The 15,890-nt window shown below is 36.3% G+C and overlaps 1 protein-coding gene across 4 annotated transcripts in view; it reads right to left on the reverse strand.

The window, feature by feature from the left end:
* COL11A1 (collagen type XI alpha 1 chain) overlaps nt 1-15,890 on the reverse strand; it is a 160,294-nt gene that overhangs the window by 92,785 nt on the left and 51,619 nt on the right. For 2 of the 4 annotated variants that reach the window (XM_056356276.1, XM_056356277.1), the window contains 9 exons: nt 15,611-15,757; nt 15,317-15,412; nt 12,875-13,120; nt 10,252-10,314; nt 8,622-8,663; nt 8,200-8,262; nt 4,181-4,255; nt 1,957-2,040; nt 1,649-1,705 (listed from right to left, as the gene is read on the reverse strand). In XM_056356276.1, the coding sequence (XP_056212251.1) occupies nt 1,649-1,705; nt 1,957-2,040; nt 4,181-4,255; nt 8,200-8,262; nt 8,622-8,663; nt 10,252-10,314; nt 12,875-13,120; nt 15,317-15,412; nt 15,611-15,757 (873 nt within the window). The remainder of the gene's footprint in view (nt 1-1,648; nt 1,706-1,956; nt 2,041-4,180; nt 4,256-8,199; nt 8,263-8,621; nt 8,664-10,251; nt 10,315-12,874; nt 13,121-15,316; nt 15,413-15,610; nt 15,758-15,890) is intronic. The other 2 variants (XM_056356278.1, XM_056356280.1) reach the window with 2 other exon arrangements.

Consider the following 15,890-nt stretch of genomic DNA (forward strand, 5'->3'; position numbering starts at 1 on the left):
CGTGCATCTCCCACTTTCAAACTAACAGACACTGTACGTTAATGAGGGTGAGAATAAGAGGGGAAAAAGAGGAGGTTGGAAAGGGAGAACTAAATTGTTAGTGTTCCGCTATGGGCTTTTGCTGAAGCATCATATTAAAGAAGGAAAGAAGTGCAAAAGAAGGGAAAGGAATCATATTTTTTATACTGTGGTCTCACCACTTCTAAGTTATGACCAAATCTTCACAGCTGGGATGAGTAGAAGGAAACTACTTTGGAAAAAAATGCTATTGCATTCTGAGGCAAGGAGAAAACGAGGTGGCCTCCAGCACCTTCTATTGCTTCTTCTATGTATGCTGTTGCAGTTGTGAGTGGCATATCTCTGCAGTCACTTTTTCCAACCAACAGGAACTTGCTTCATCCTTTTCTCTTGGTTAACCAGCAATCACTTGTTTTCATTTCTCATTTCTCCATAGCACAATTTTATTCTTGTCTGTGTTTTGCAACTAGATGCTTGTCTAATCCAATGAAAGATGCTAATGTCACTCTGTGTCCATCACCATAATGACAATATTTAAAAAAAAATTACAGCAGACAAAAATCAACATTTAAGAGGCCAAATATTTGCCAGCCTAGCTGTGCTATCACAGTAGACAAAGTAAGTTTCCAAATTAAGTGGATCTTTCAGATATAGATGGTGTACTAACTGTAGAAGTAAATTTCACTATACATCAGAGGATAAATAAAATCATCTGGGAGAAAGTTAGAAAAGACTAGTCTTCTACAAAGCTTATGATCTTGGCTTCAGCATTTGTTTTTATTTCATAGTACAGATGCTTTATAATAGCTTTTTGAAAGATGGTAAATGCTAAATTATGCCGTTTAGTGGACTATTGAGTCTGAAAAGTATTCATTACCTAAAAGAGGAAATTGCAATTGCCAGACTTATCAGGTGGTTCTGGCTTGCTGAGCTTCCTACCTGGTTTTATTCTTTCCTTGAGAGTATTGTCTTTTTAAAGTGTTTGTAGAGATTACAGAGGCAAACCTATTTGTGATCAAAAAGTTGTTTTGCATGTTAGCGTCAAAAGCTGTTGTGTTCCACGTACAGACTTTGTACAGATATTGAGCTTTTTCAACATCCACAGGGCCATTTTCCAAATTGTTTGGTATTAGCAGTCAAGCCAAATTCAGGACTGAAGTAAAAAAGTACAATTCTTTTAGAAACCTGCATGGCTTTTATTGGTTTATAGGAATGACTCTTAAGAACTTTCCAGATTCAGCTTAAATAGTGAACCAAGGTAATTCTACACACTCTTGCTTTAATATCTCCTCTGTTGAGTTTCATATTTATCAAAAGAAATTTTATAAATATTATTACAGCGATGACTGAATGTAAAGGTGTACATAATTATTTATGTAAAAGTATTGGCTAGTTTTGTAAGTCTACCAGTGTGCTCTACCAAAACATGCAAAAATCTACAATAAAAACTGATTTAGTACTCAGGTTGCATTGTAGACCTTGAATAAGAATAAAAACTGTGGTTTTAATTATATCAGTATCTTTTCAAATAAAGTAAGTACAAATACAGAGGTGTACGCAAGGCCAGAATGAGATCTGTGGACTTGAGTTACTGTGTGCTTAAGCCTGTGCCGCTGCTTCGTTTACGTACCACAGGACCTGGTCTTCCAGTGAGCCCCATGGGACCAGGGGGACCTCTCATAGCAATCTGAGAAAACATAGAACAGTACAACAGATATCAAGAAAAAGGTGCCAGCCAGCATAAAAATTCTATATTAATACATTTTCATAATCAATTAATGAATATCCCCCCACATTGACTCAGTTGTCAATAAGGATAACTACTGTGATGAGATGATGCTTAGAGCTCTTTACTTCACATCCTGCATGACCTAAAATGGAAATTTTTTTTGAGCTGTACCCTAGTGGCAGTTTTATTTGCAGGCTTCTTGTGCTCACCCTAGCTTGCTGTAGAATAGCTTGTGCTTGAGCCTCCTGAGCTGAGATTGTTGGGCCCTTCTCACCATCTCCACCAAAGCGGAACTGCAAGTATCAAAACAAGAAAAAGATTCAGAATTTATCAAATTAAACCCATATTTGTTATTTGCTGCAACTGTGTAAACCACTTGAAAGACACAGGGTCTCAGTCTTTAGTTCATTCCACTGACTTCAGAAGACTGCTGCATTGAGGCTGCTGGATCCAGCGTGAATATTAAGTCATGGTAAGTTTAGAAGCCAAGTGCAAATCTTACCTTCTAGGAGCAAAATTCATAAGATTTTGGCTTTCATTTTGTTTACTTGTTTGTTTGTTTCAAAATGAGGCCAAAATGGACTCTAATTATCTGCACAACCCCATTAAAAACATGTATCAAGATTAATGAATTCTCTGTAAATTGGTAGCTACCCACAGAAAAATACCATTCAATTTAAGAAAGACTTCAATTTGAAAAGTGTTTGGTATCTAAAATGAAACAGTTTCGTGTCATCTCTGACAATTTCAAAATAAATTACAGAATAAAATTTAAGTACTCATGCCTGCACTGCTGGACTTTTATTCCTCATGAAACTGCTCACAGAAGCTTCCCAGTGTTGCAGAGACACTAAGCTGCAACAAGAAGTATGGCTTTCTAAAGGTATGGCATAGGCCTGGATATCAGGGCCATGAATCTTTCATTGCCCTCAACAGTTTGTCCAGTTTGCCTACACCCAGAGTTGGCATGGTAACTGAGGTCTCTCTCCTGCAGTCATATTATTATCAGAATGGAAGAAATTTTTTGGAAAGTGATGGAAAACTTGCTGCTTTAAGCCCCACAAATAAGCACCTGAGTTCTCTAAAATGAGAAGAGAACTACCAAGCTTTCTGTCATTTGAAAGGAGGCCAGGTGCTTTGTGGGGATGCACATAATGGGAATCAACTACATTTTTCAAAATATTTTTCCAAGCAAAAATACCTAAAAGAAAAAGAAAAGAAGTCTGGATTGTGGTTAAAATACTAGGCTAGAATCTGGGAGACCTGAAGCCAATTTACTACTTCTTGAGAAATTTCTGGTTTGACTTTGTAAACCTCTTGTGGTGAGACTCATTAACATCTAAAAATAAAGCTCGTGAGATTTTTCGAAGTGACTGATAGGTTAAGTATTAGTCCACATGTACTAACTTTAATGGAACAAACTGATGAAAGACAAATTTTCCTCTGCTGGCACAGCAATCACAGATGGAAGAATGATTTGGGAATAATTTCCCCGAGGAGCAGTGGCATTTTTCCATCAACTAATTATTGGTAAGCGAATATTTCTGTTATACAGCCAGCTGTGATAACAGAATTTGGTGCAAGGATGAGGTCAAAAAAATTAGCTTATTTTGTTAAACGTCCATTGATCATTTCATAAATAGAAAAGAAACCACAAAATCATCCTTTCCTTATAGATACTGATGGAGCCCTGCCTCCTGTATGAGAACTGCAGCAACTACAGTTCTGGTATTTTTTTTTACTTAGTTTGCTTTACTTAGCAAAAATTCTGCCCCTTCATTTACAGTTGTTTTATCAATTCTCTGGGATGGTAGTACTCATCAGATATTTCATATACACTTAGGAATAATGAATTCCATGCACATAGTACTTTTCACACCACAAAGCTGCAAGATACTTCAACAGCTTTGGGCTTATTTCTCCACCTGCTAAAACAGATGGTGTTTTGCTTTGACTCCAGTGGGAGCAGAGCTGGCTACGTGCATATATTTCTATTCAAAGGATGCACTGACTCTTCAAAGAGGACACTGAAGTCCATTTTTTTAGCATGGAATGCTTAAAATTATCCATGTCAAAGAGACTTGAAAGCACACATTTCTGTTGGGAATACATGGCCTCTGTGCAACAGCAAACTCCTTGTTTAGGACACATAATAGAAAATAATAGTTACAGTTGAAAATATAAGGAGCATTTCAGAGTGTAATACATTCCTGTAGGTTCCAATCTGGCAGTCATGCAGGAGCTAAAGTGTATGTTTGTTTGAAGAAAAAAAAAGGTACCATACGATATTATATGCTTACACCATACAAGAAACTCCGTATCATCTCTCATTCCAAAGACAAAATCAGATGAAAAAAGAGAACATCTTTACATTTCTTGAAATAAACTTCCTCTTTTGAAGGCTGGTTACCCTGTAATCATAATACAACTTACCGGCAACATTAACATGGTACCTGGGGGACCTGCTAAACCATCAGCACCAGGGAGACCTGGGCGACCAGGTGGACCCTAAGAGAATGAAGGCATGAGAACAAAAGCATAGTTATATAAGCCAAGCCTTTTAAATCACTCACACACACTTACAGTTGTATTCGTGACACACTTATGGAACCATACAATCAAAAAAGCATAGGATGGTTTGGGTTAGAAGGGACCTTAGAGATCATCTAGTTCCATCCCCCCTGCCATGGGCAGGGACACCTTCAACTACACCAGGTTGCTCTAAGCCCCATCCAGCCTGGCCTTGAGCACTGCCAGGGATGGGGCATCCACAGCTTCTCTGGGCAACCTGTGCCAGTGCCTCACCACCCTTGTAGTGAAGAATTTCTTCCTAATATCTAATCTAAATCTACCCTCTTTCAGTTTAAAGCCATTACCCCTTATCACTTCTTGCCCTTGAATGAAGTCCCTTCTCCATCTTTCTTGTAGGGCCCCTTTAGGCACTGGAAGGCTGCTATAAGGTCTCCCTGGAGCCCTCTCTTCTCTAGGCTGAACAACACATCTCTCTCAGCTTGTCTTCATAGGAGAGGTTCTCCAGCCTTCTGACCCTCTTTGTGGCTCTCCTCTGGCCCTGCTCCAGCAGGTCCCTGCCCTTCTTATGTTGGGGGCCCCAGAGCTGAACACAGTACTCCAGGTAGGGTCTCACAAGAGCAAAGTAGAGAGGAAGAATCAACTCCCTTTCCCTGCTGGTCACACTTCTTTTGATGCAGCCCAGGACATGGTCGGCTTTCAGGGCTGCAAGCGCACACTGCTGGGTCATGTTGAGCTTCTTGTCAACCAGCACCCCAAAGTCTTTCTCCTCAGGGCTGCTCTCAATCCATTCTTCACCCAGCCTGTATTTGTGCTTGGGATAGCCCTGACCCACATGCAGGACTCTGCACTTGGCCTTGTTGAACTTCATGAGGTTTGCACAGGCCCGCCTCTCAAGTCTGTCAAAGTCCCTCTAGATGGCACCCCTTCCCTCCAGCGTTTCAACTGCACTGCACAGCTTGGTGTTGTCAGCAAACTTGCTGAAAGTGCGCTTGATCCCACTGTCCATGTCATTGACAAAGATGTTAAACAGCAGTAGTCCCAGTACTGACCCAAGGAACACCACTTGCCACTGATCTCCACTTGGACATTGAGTCATTGACCACAACTCTTTGAGTGCAACCATCCTACCGATTTCTTATCCACCAAGTGGTCCATCTACCAGATCCATGCCTCTCTAATTCAGAGACAAGGATGTCATACGGAACAGTGTCAAATGCTTCGCACAAGTCCAGAGAGATGACTTGGAGGTTTGATATTCTTTTTGCAAATGATTTGGGAATGTTATTCATGATTAGTGAGGTAATTAAAGAAATGAGTTTGGAGAAGACATTCAGCAATAAAGAAGAAAGCTATTCCCTTTAACTATTTTATGTACAAATTATATTTGAAACAGGAATATAGAGTACCTAATTACAGAGGCTTTGCTCATGATATCAGAGATTGGGCTAAGCTCAGATTTGCATTGTGTTCCTGTGTTTGCTTTATTTGTTATAGAGAACTAACATTGGTGATTCTTTTTAAGTGCTTTGAATAGGCTTAATTTTCAAAGGCTACATATGTTCTGCAGCTATGACTTGAATTCTGTTTTTTATGAAATCTAATTCTCTGTGACAGTTTAAAAAGAGATAAACTTTTTATGTAAGGTGGAGTTGAGGAAATGTACCAATGTGTGTATATGATGCCTATGATTATTGATCCAACACGCTGTTGTGACAACAGCAGATTTATAATTGCACCTTTCCTCCCAGCAATTTGCATGTTGCATTTTTACTAGTTGAAGCTGTCAAAGGCAGGACGGACCTGCATCGGGAGTGCTCACTTGCCTGGTGCATGTCTGCCAAACAAAGTACTCATTCACCAGTACAACACTCTGCAGGGTTGCAATGACAGACCAACAAACACCAAACTGTCTTAACTGGTTCCTTCTGCTGCTCAGGAGTTGAAAAAAACAATGGGAAAGCTGACCTGAAAAATTTTGGTGTTTTTTCCTCTCTTCAAGAACTAAGATCAGTAGTCTTTTACTGAGTCTGTTTGACCTCTTTTTTCAAAAAAGCCTGAAGCATCAGAAAATAACTCCCTACTAAAAACACACTACAGATAAACCTTACCCAATTAATAATTCACATGTAAAATATCAAATAAAATGTTGTAGTTGTTAAAAAAAAACCCACAACATTATGCATCCAGGCAATTTTGAGTATAGGGTTAAAAAAATAAAAAAAAAATTAATTAAATGCACTTGCAAGGCACCCAAAGTATCTTAACTCTGATCTGCAGTGACTTTACACCATGTGATTATGAGTCTTTGCGAAGATCAGAACTGGAAGAGTAGATCAGAAGATGAAGATTAGACTACTGAAGACAAAACCGAAGATTAGATTACTTTTTCAGTTTCTTCTTCCATTGCACTATTTTATATGAGTGAAATTCATCCTTACAGTAAGTAAATGTGAGACCACTTATGGTCCTCTCCAGAAGGGTATGTTCCTTCATTGCTCAGTTGTCTTATACCCATTATTATAATTAGAATGATATAATAATTAAGTACAAAAGCTGAAGGACCAAAGGCAACTGCATAAAGTCGTGGATTTCTCAACTAATTGTTCTGTAGTTCTCTGCTTAAACATTCTCAATTATTGTAGGTATTAATGGAGGATTTTTTAAATTAAGCAATGTGCTTTTCTTGAGTGGTAATTCTTCCAGAATGTTACTTTTCTAAATCTTTTAGCTAAGAAGAGAAGCAGTCAGAATAGTTACAGCAAGAACTAGAGCCTTTATTCATACACACTGATTGTTGTTTAAGTAAGAAACCAAACCTGTCCCCATATGTTTAAAATTTAGACAGAAATGTTATTTCATTAAGATGGAATCTGACAGCAGGATCTGGTTGCAGAAATACTTATTGTCCTCATGAGTTTTGTAACTAATATCTACAATTATTTATTTGTGTAATGTGTCCTTTTTTAAAATAAAACATTAAGTCTGTTTCATTACAGGCACATGATGAGTTTAGTCAAGATTTTCCTTATGATGAATTCAGCAAACAGTTAAAAAACTGAGTACCATCTGTAGTTATTCCATTACAATGTGTTAAAATTCCCATTTTTTAAGTTTCAATTCCAAAATATGTTATTTAGTTAACCTACAGGAAAAAAATATGAAAGAAGTGTGCATACTGACTTACTACCAAGCTGAAGCACTGTTAGGATTTTAATGTTATCATTATTCATTGGAGTGAAAGCATCTTCTCAGCATCTCCTCTACACAAATACAGCATGAACGTGCTAGACATATCAGTAAACTATCACTCATAAAACTCAGGAAAGTTTTTTTGGTAGCATATTTTCCTGAAATATATTTATTTAGGCTGTTCAAAACCTGTGTTGTTTCAGTAAGAAAAGACTAAAATAATATCTTCAATATCAGTTATATTCATGTCTGGATAGGGTTCTCATGCAATATGTTATTTAATATGGCCAATAAATTCAGACTAGATCATCTAAATATTATCCATCACTTTCAGTATTTCCATGTATTTTGATACTGCAGAGTTTGTTTTTCCCTGTATCTCTACATGTTATAGCTGAGGTCATACTGATTTTTTAAAAACTCATTCAAATGCATATGAAATGTTTGTACCTATTGCTTTATTATATTTTAAAATAATTCACATAAAACTGGAAAATTATAGACAAATAGGAACTTAACTTTTTCCCTGTATTTACAGTACATATTTCTACCACTAAGGAAATGTTTGTCCAGGTTCTCAGTTGGTTTGCTCAGCTAAGTAAATCAGCCTTGGTTCCACTGAATTTTCTTAACCTGTATGTATATATTTCAGATCAGGATCTAACCCACTTACTCTTGTAGCAATTAGAGCAAGACATACCATCAATACCCAGGATAATCTGTTGACTTACCCTTTCACCAGGGTCACCTGGAGGACCAACAGGACCTTGTAGACCTGGGGGACCTGTAAGACCCTACGGAAAATTAATGACATTGTTATGCTGAACACTTGCAGCATTTTTGAACTAATTTTTCTCCTGAAAATTAGGTTGAACATGTATTTGGATAAAATAATTTATAAAGCAGCATATTTATTTTTTTTACATGGATTTATAGTCAACATTCAAAAGTTTGATTTTCATGTGTGCTCAGCTTGTAGCATACTGTCATTGAAAATGCTGGAGATGATCCTTTTTTATTCCCTTGTAAAAATGCTAAGCCAAATATACTATTTAGGAGTTATAATAAGACCAACACTAATTGTGTTAACTCATAAATACCAAACACAGCGGATAAATCAAATACAATAAAAGGAAATTGTTATTCTACTTACAGCAGGTCCTCTTGGTCCCGGTGGTCCTTCAATGAGCATACCCTAGGGGGGATGAAACAAGATACTAAAGTTATTGTGTCTTGGAGGAAAATATAAAACATCTTTTTAGTTGAACTACTAAAGTTAACGTTTCTTGGTGTTTTGATAAACTTTTATGGCGATCTTCTCTCCAGTTACTAGAATTAGAATCTGAATTGTGTCATTTTAAAAGTAAGACTTATAGGCTGAAGGGATCTCAGTACCTGATTCAAAATAACATATTTTTTTTTTTAGATTTTAATTAATGCTATTGAAGAATTTGATGTGAATAACTCTGGCCATTTCTATTTTGTGGGTCCTATAGCACCTCCTAGCTCCTTTTCTTGAGTGCAGATGCTAGTCCAAATTCTAGTGCAGGGTAAGACCTACAAATATATGGTTCTCACTTGTACTTGACTTTCCATAGGTAGGAGGACTGGACAAACAAGCTCAAAGCTAGCTGTAGCGAACTCCAACAATGCTGGAGATTGGCAGTGGATACCTCTTCAGTATTATGGATGTAAACTAAATGTATCTTGCAATGGTTTAAAAAAAACACGCATTTTATGAGCTAACACACTCTGAGCTTCTTCACAGATCATGACGGAGAGGTCACAATCTTGACTTGTAATTTGCTCATTATTGTAGTGCTTTAACTTTGGTGATCAGTAACTTAACCAAATGCTGATACTGGGATAGGAACATAGAATTAAGAAGGACCTTCTGAATCACAGAATCCAGACATTTGGTTTTTAGGTAACAATCACACAACATAGTATTTTATCAGGCTTCAACTTAAGCGAATTTTTCCCTTGCTATTTCTGTACCTAAATTTCTATGAAATAAAAACCACATTAAATTTTAATTTCTGTTTGTCACACACGTATTTGAAAGCTGTCCTTGAAAATTCTAGAAGAGTAAAGCACACTGGCATTCAAGTTCTGCTAGACAGTATAAAATGATTATTTATGTATAATCTATGTCTTTTTAAAAATTCAATTACATTTTAGTTTCTAACCATCAAACATGATGCTACAGTATAACTTTGTTCTACTATAAAAGCCGTTTGGTTACTATACTACTATTTAAAGATGAAAAAAATTCTGTAAGCTACTGACCCATTATCATGCTTATGACTAAGTTGTAACCTCTGAAGAAAGTATTTAATTAAACTTCTCAGTAGCTTGATTGCACCAGCCCAGGTTTAAACATACAAGCATTTATTTAACCTTTCAGACAGACCTCCTTGCCTTGCTGAAACGTGTAGTTACAGAATTACCTGCGCCTAAGCTGGAAGCTATCTCTGTAGGTCTGTCCAAACTGTAGTAACTAAATGGCCTGAAGAGCAGATTTCTTCTCTGTTTTCCTCTGTGCAAGATTCTCCTCGTTTTAAGGAACATGGGGTTAGTGCTTTGTGTAACTGGAAGAGAAGGCTGAACAGGCTACTGTCTGTTACCACTGTTATGCTGTCCACACTGCAGGTGATTGCTTCAAAGATCGTGGACAAGGTTATTGCCATCCTATCATGAACAACACAGTTTGATCATGATGTACCAACAGTGTACCTATGTTATATAGTACTAAAGAAAAACTCACCCACATATGTACTTACAGGTTCAATCACAGCTGGTTCCCCCTTTTGGCCTTTTTCTCCGTAAGCCCCATGTCCAGTCACCTGGCCAGTAAAAACAGCCCCCAAAATGAAAATAAGTAGAAGGCCTAAAGACCTGGTACAATAAAGAACTGCAGCAACCTGTAACTGAAAGCTAAAGCTGGAACTGATCTGTGCTATGAGAAATAAACAAACTATATCAATCAAAAATATTTAATACCTGAGAAATGGAAAGTGCAAAATCTGCATACATATTTGTCAAATTATTGGATATTGTCAATTTGTTCGTTTCCAACGAGATGCAATAGTTTGCAGGACATGGTTTGCATTAGGACTTTGGATTTAGAATCTAAAACTTCTGTGTGCAAGTCACAAAGTTGTTTCTTTTCTTATTTGAATGGACATATTCTTGGCAATTAACAATGATTCTTCATGGCTTTCTGAGTTAAACAAGCCTAAAGTAAGCTGGAAAGAAAGATCCCTTGGTCCCATATAGACAGTACCCTTCACGTTCCTAATTCATTGGATGTCCACAACACCTAAATTAGTCTGAGAAGAGTCTGTGACTTCATGGTATAAATGGGAAAGGAGCTAAGTGACACTGTAGACATTAAATAATATTTCATGGACAGCCAGTTAGGCCTCCTAACTACATGAATTAGCATTAACTACAACATTATTTTTGGATCAGTTCTATGGGAAGGTTTGCGTTCAGGATTAAGATAACAGAAGTGTCTAAACCAATAGGTCAGTAACACATGCTAATGGCAGAACACAGATTCAAGTTTCAAACAAAGAATTATTTTTTTTTTTGTCAAATTTTGAGATACTTATTTCTCTTCAGAAGTACCTCTCTTGATTGCAAACATAACCACTAGAAATTAAATTCAGCTCTGATAAAATGAAAATTTGAAATGCTTTTTTTTATTTCAGTCGAGTGATTCCACATTAACACTAAAATAGCTACGGATCTGGAAATGTTAAGGATAATGTTACAGTACTTCAATATGAAATATTTTGGAAAGGAAAAACAGATATATAGATTTATGGCCTGTGCATTTTTTATTGATTTATAAAGGCACAGGTGTCACTAGTAAAAATGCAGTAGTTCATTAAAATCTAGTAGCAAGAGATATAGATAATTATGTTTTATTATATTAATTAAAAATAGTTGTAAAAAAATGACATAAGGTCTCCATCTTTGGAAATACTGCCCCTTTTTTTGAGTTTCCAGATACCGAATGCTTTTCATCTTGCCTTTTTTATCTAAGGTAGAACTTCACTTGTTCTAAATAAATCCATATGTCAACAGAAAATGATATGATATCTCTGGTTCAACAGATGAAATTTATAATAAAGCTGGCACAGGTCAGAGCCTGGGTTCTAATTCAAGCTTCCCGATTCCTTCAGTTTTGTAGCAAGGCATTTTAAGTTGAAATTTACACCAGGGGATAGAGTCTACACAGTCATTTGCTTAATGCAGGCACAAATGGTGCCTTATGGGCTCTTTGCTTTGCAGATAATCTGACCTTTTCTGTGTCATTCTGCCACACTGTCCCCATCTGGGCTAGAAGGAAAAAAGTAAGCTTGTATCACATTGCATAGATAAGGATCATTAAAAAATACAATGACCCCAACAGGGTTTAGAAAGTAGTGATAAATGAAATACAGAAGTATGGGTTTCAAGGTTGGCAGAGAAAAGCAACCTCACAGCATTTGCTGTTATTTCTTGGATCCTTTGTAAACTGAAGTATTGAGTTTGTGAGGATAAAATAAAGATAAGACTGAGCAAAAACTAAAAACAAAATTCTCCTTTCCTACTATACTCAGAACCTTCCCAATTAAAAATCTGAAGAGGGATTAATTTTGCTTCCAGTCTTAGTTATATTAGTTTTCTTTGCAGCTTCCACAGTCCAGCAAACTGGTAAATGAGGAACTTGGCACAACTAAAGGAAAATTAAAGCCTTGCTGTCAAGCCTGTGATTAAGTCAGAGAGAAAGAGAAAGCTATAAAACACAAAAAAGAGCATGATTCACAGGATCCACCATGTCATCCTATCTTCCTTTATATATACTGAGCTGTTAAATCACTCCTGCAAGGTCATAAACCTGTCACCATTGACTAAGTTGATTTCCACAGAAGAGTTCAGACCTCCATTTCCCACTCATGAACATTCTCCTTGGAAAGAAGCAGAAGCCATAGGATTCTAGACACTTATAGGCATTTCAATTTCTTAGGGTAATCATATAAAAATATTAATTACAGTACTTGCACTGCGTTAGAACTTGTATTCTTTCCAGCTTTAGCTCTAGTTTAGGAAGATTTTTAAAACTGTTCATTGTATCATTTATTTTTGGAATTCCACCTCTTCTTTCCTTTCCTTTCCCTCCCATCTTCAGCTGCTTTGGTCCCTTCACCAAAAGAGACAAAACCCTTGTATTCAATAAAAATAAAAAGTTCGTGACTGCTAAAACAAGAGGATGGGCTTGATCCAAAGCCTATTAAAAGCAAGAATATATCTCAAAAGCAGCTCTGGATCAGGGTCTGTACAGTTCTGAGACTGTATAACTATAGAAGAATCACTAAATTAAATTAATCTGCATTATGCCTCCAATCAACTTACGCTTGTTTCCGTGATATCGGTCTCTGCAGGAACACCTGGACCAAACTCCTCATTAGTGGAATCAGTTGGTTTCTCTTCATATTCCTTATATTCATAAAAATCATATTCGCCTAAATCTCCATCTACCAGCAGATCAGATTCACTGAGGTCTACTCCTCTGCTTCCATATTCAGTTTCCTCATTTTTTTTATCATAATCCTCTCCAGTTATGTATTCTTCAGCAAATACTTCTTCAACAGGATTTTGCTATTCACATCAGTAGCAAAGATTTGGGAATAGGAGGAATACGTGGGTTATTGTTAGTAAAGCAATGTAAGCATATGCTGATCCACCATGATGACATGTCAAAGGAAGAAAGAACAGTAGAACTACAGCATATTGTCTTTTAATTAGAGTCTGAAGGAGGGGAAGTCCAGCCTTTCAGAGTAATTAAAAGATCTTTGTATAAGTAGTACAAAGAAATAATGCTTTCATAGGCTTTTTTTTAATTATTATTTCCAGAAACATTGAATTCAATATACCCAGTATGCTATGTGTACTGTTTGCTTAATGTTACTGTAGTGCCAAATATAGCTTAATTTTCCTGCTTGGTTTCACACTTGCAAGCATTCATGAATCAACATATGCACTGCAATGAGGCAATGAGCAGTGAATAAGTTCAGACATTTTTACAATAACAATGAAGAGGAAGTGCAAGCATCACTTTAGTTAAGCTGAACTTTCATTATTTTGCATCTATAAATACCAATGATGAGTTAAATGTTTCAACTTCTTTTCTAGATGATTTTGCAGTTAATTTATCACTCTAAAAGTCATGGTTCATGTCTGTCATGACAATTTATGTTTTTTGCCTGAGTCAAATTCCACCTGCACAACCCAGATTAATTTTAACATTTATGAAATCTAAACTTTCATATTTAAGTATGTAAACTGTCAAACCAAGCAACCAACTTAAAAGCATCAAAGCAGTTTAAAATAATGGTATATTTGTGATGTACAAAACCATTTGGGGGGGGTGGCAAAAAGAATTGCTTTATTGTGTTACAGAGGTCTCTTGAAAGGATAATTTTGAAAGAAGTCAAAGTTTAGATATTGCTAATATGAGATGGGTATTCTAGATGGTCAGACAAAATGAACCAGTACAGTCTTAAAAAACATATTGAGAAGCTAATCAACATCCAGAGTAATTACATATATTTTGATTTAATCCTGATATTAAAATATACTGCAATTACAATGGAAGGGTAGATTCTAATTTAAGAGTTGCCTAATTCCATTAGAGGAGTATGACTTTTGCCTTACAGCTAGAGTAAATGCAGATCTGAACCAATTATAAGCCAAATTTTGCCTTTATGTAGAACTGTTCTCACTAAGGAGAGCATTTAGTGCTTTGAATATACCTCATTACAACTGTACAATTGGCCTATAATTGTCCAAGAAACAGAATGATTTAAATATGCCTCTGTCAATCAACTTGTACGAAGTAAATATGAGATTTAACACAGGAAGAGTTTACAGTAGAATAAGTAAAATATACCTTAATTTGCCTTCACTTTCCAAGATACATAGGAGGAAAACCAAAATAACAAATGAGGACACTTTTTCTCTTCAATTTTTTTTTTGGGGGGGAGGGGGCAGCACAGTTTTGTACATCTTTGAAGCAACATATCTTCATTTGAAATTAAAATGTAAAAGAAAAATGAAAACAATATTTCTTATATTCAGCCACCATTTTTCTAAATTAGCATTAATATGCAGAAATTAATCAACATTGGCTTAGGTGTAGTAATCTTAAAATAATGTTTAGGCTTGTCATCACAGCTTTCTAAAAATGTGGTTTCTAACAGAAGTCAAAATAATTTTATCTTTTTTGACTGTTCAAAATACAATGTTTCATTTGAATAGAACCTCAGTGAAAAGCAAATAATTTGTTTTCATTAGCTGAAGAACTACTAAAAGGAAATGACAGCTTCTGACTCAACTTCAATATGCTGCTATGGTTGCAGCCTTTCTTTGTCTTGTGCTAGGCTTATTTTATGCTGCATCTTATGAATTACAGGAAAAAATTAGAGACTTCACTTCCTATAAGATCAAGACTATGTCTAGTATTTAAGCTAGTTTATACTAGACATAGTTCCATTCATATCCACACTGAACGCAACCCTGCATTCCCACACCATATATCACTGAACGATCTCCAGAATCATGAACTCTGCTCTCTAAAGATTTGGCAGATATCTACAGAATTAATGGGAGATCTGCCCAAGAAAATAGGTTCTGATATTGGCTGAGAAAGCATAAAATCACGTTAAATGCCGTTATAGGTATGTATATATACACAGATGGACATTCATACTTTTAAAATGTGTTTGTGTTTTTTTAATCATTGACACCTAGTGGGCAAGTATTTTTGCCTATCATTTTCTCAAGAGTCCTTATTACCTCATTTGCTTCAGTAGTCCTGGAGGGAGCTTCTGTCTGAGGCCCATAATCACTTTCAGCTATGCTATACTCTTGAAATCCATCAACAATGTTTGCCTAGCATAAAAGAAAAAGTACATTAATTAAAAAAAAAAAAAATCCTGTAGGAAAAATTCAAGAGGTATCACTTTTATCCAGGTTATAATATTAGCCAGATGAATTCATCTAGTGGGGTTAGGTATACGTTTTCTTATTATCAGAGATCTTCCAGTCTTGGCCTGGGAAAGATCTTGATTATTTCTTGGCTACCTTTACCCCTAGTTTGCCTTTTGCTGCTGCTTGATAACTTTTCTTCTTCTTGGATGCATATTTCTCAGATTTTTTTGTTGTGGCCTTTTGGGGTTTGTCCTTTGAGCTAGCGGCCACTGTCCTCTTCTTCTTTTTGACCATGGCTTTCTTTTTCTGCAAACGTTATGAAAGATGGAATGGGAAAACATAAATAAAATGAAAAGAAAATTGAGAAAGCATGAATGAAAGAAGGGCAATGAAATGTGAGATGAATGCTGTCAGCTGTGAGACCTTCCATCTCTAACTG

This window comes from Falco biarmicus, chromosome 11 (genome assembly GCF_023638135.1).
Source record: "Falco biarmicus isolate bFalBia1 chromosome 11, bFalBia1.pri, whole genome shotgun sequence".
In the NCBI taxonomy this organism is placed as follows: domain Eukaryota; kingdom Metazoa; phylum Chordata; class Aves; order Falconiformes; family Falconidae; genus Falco; species Falco biarmicus.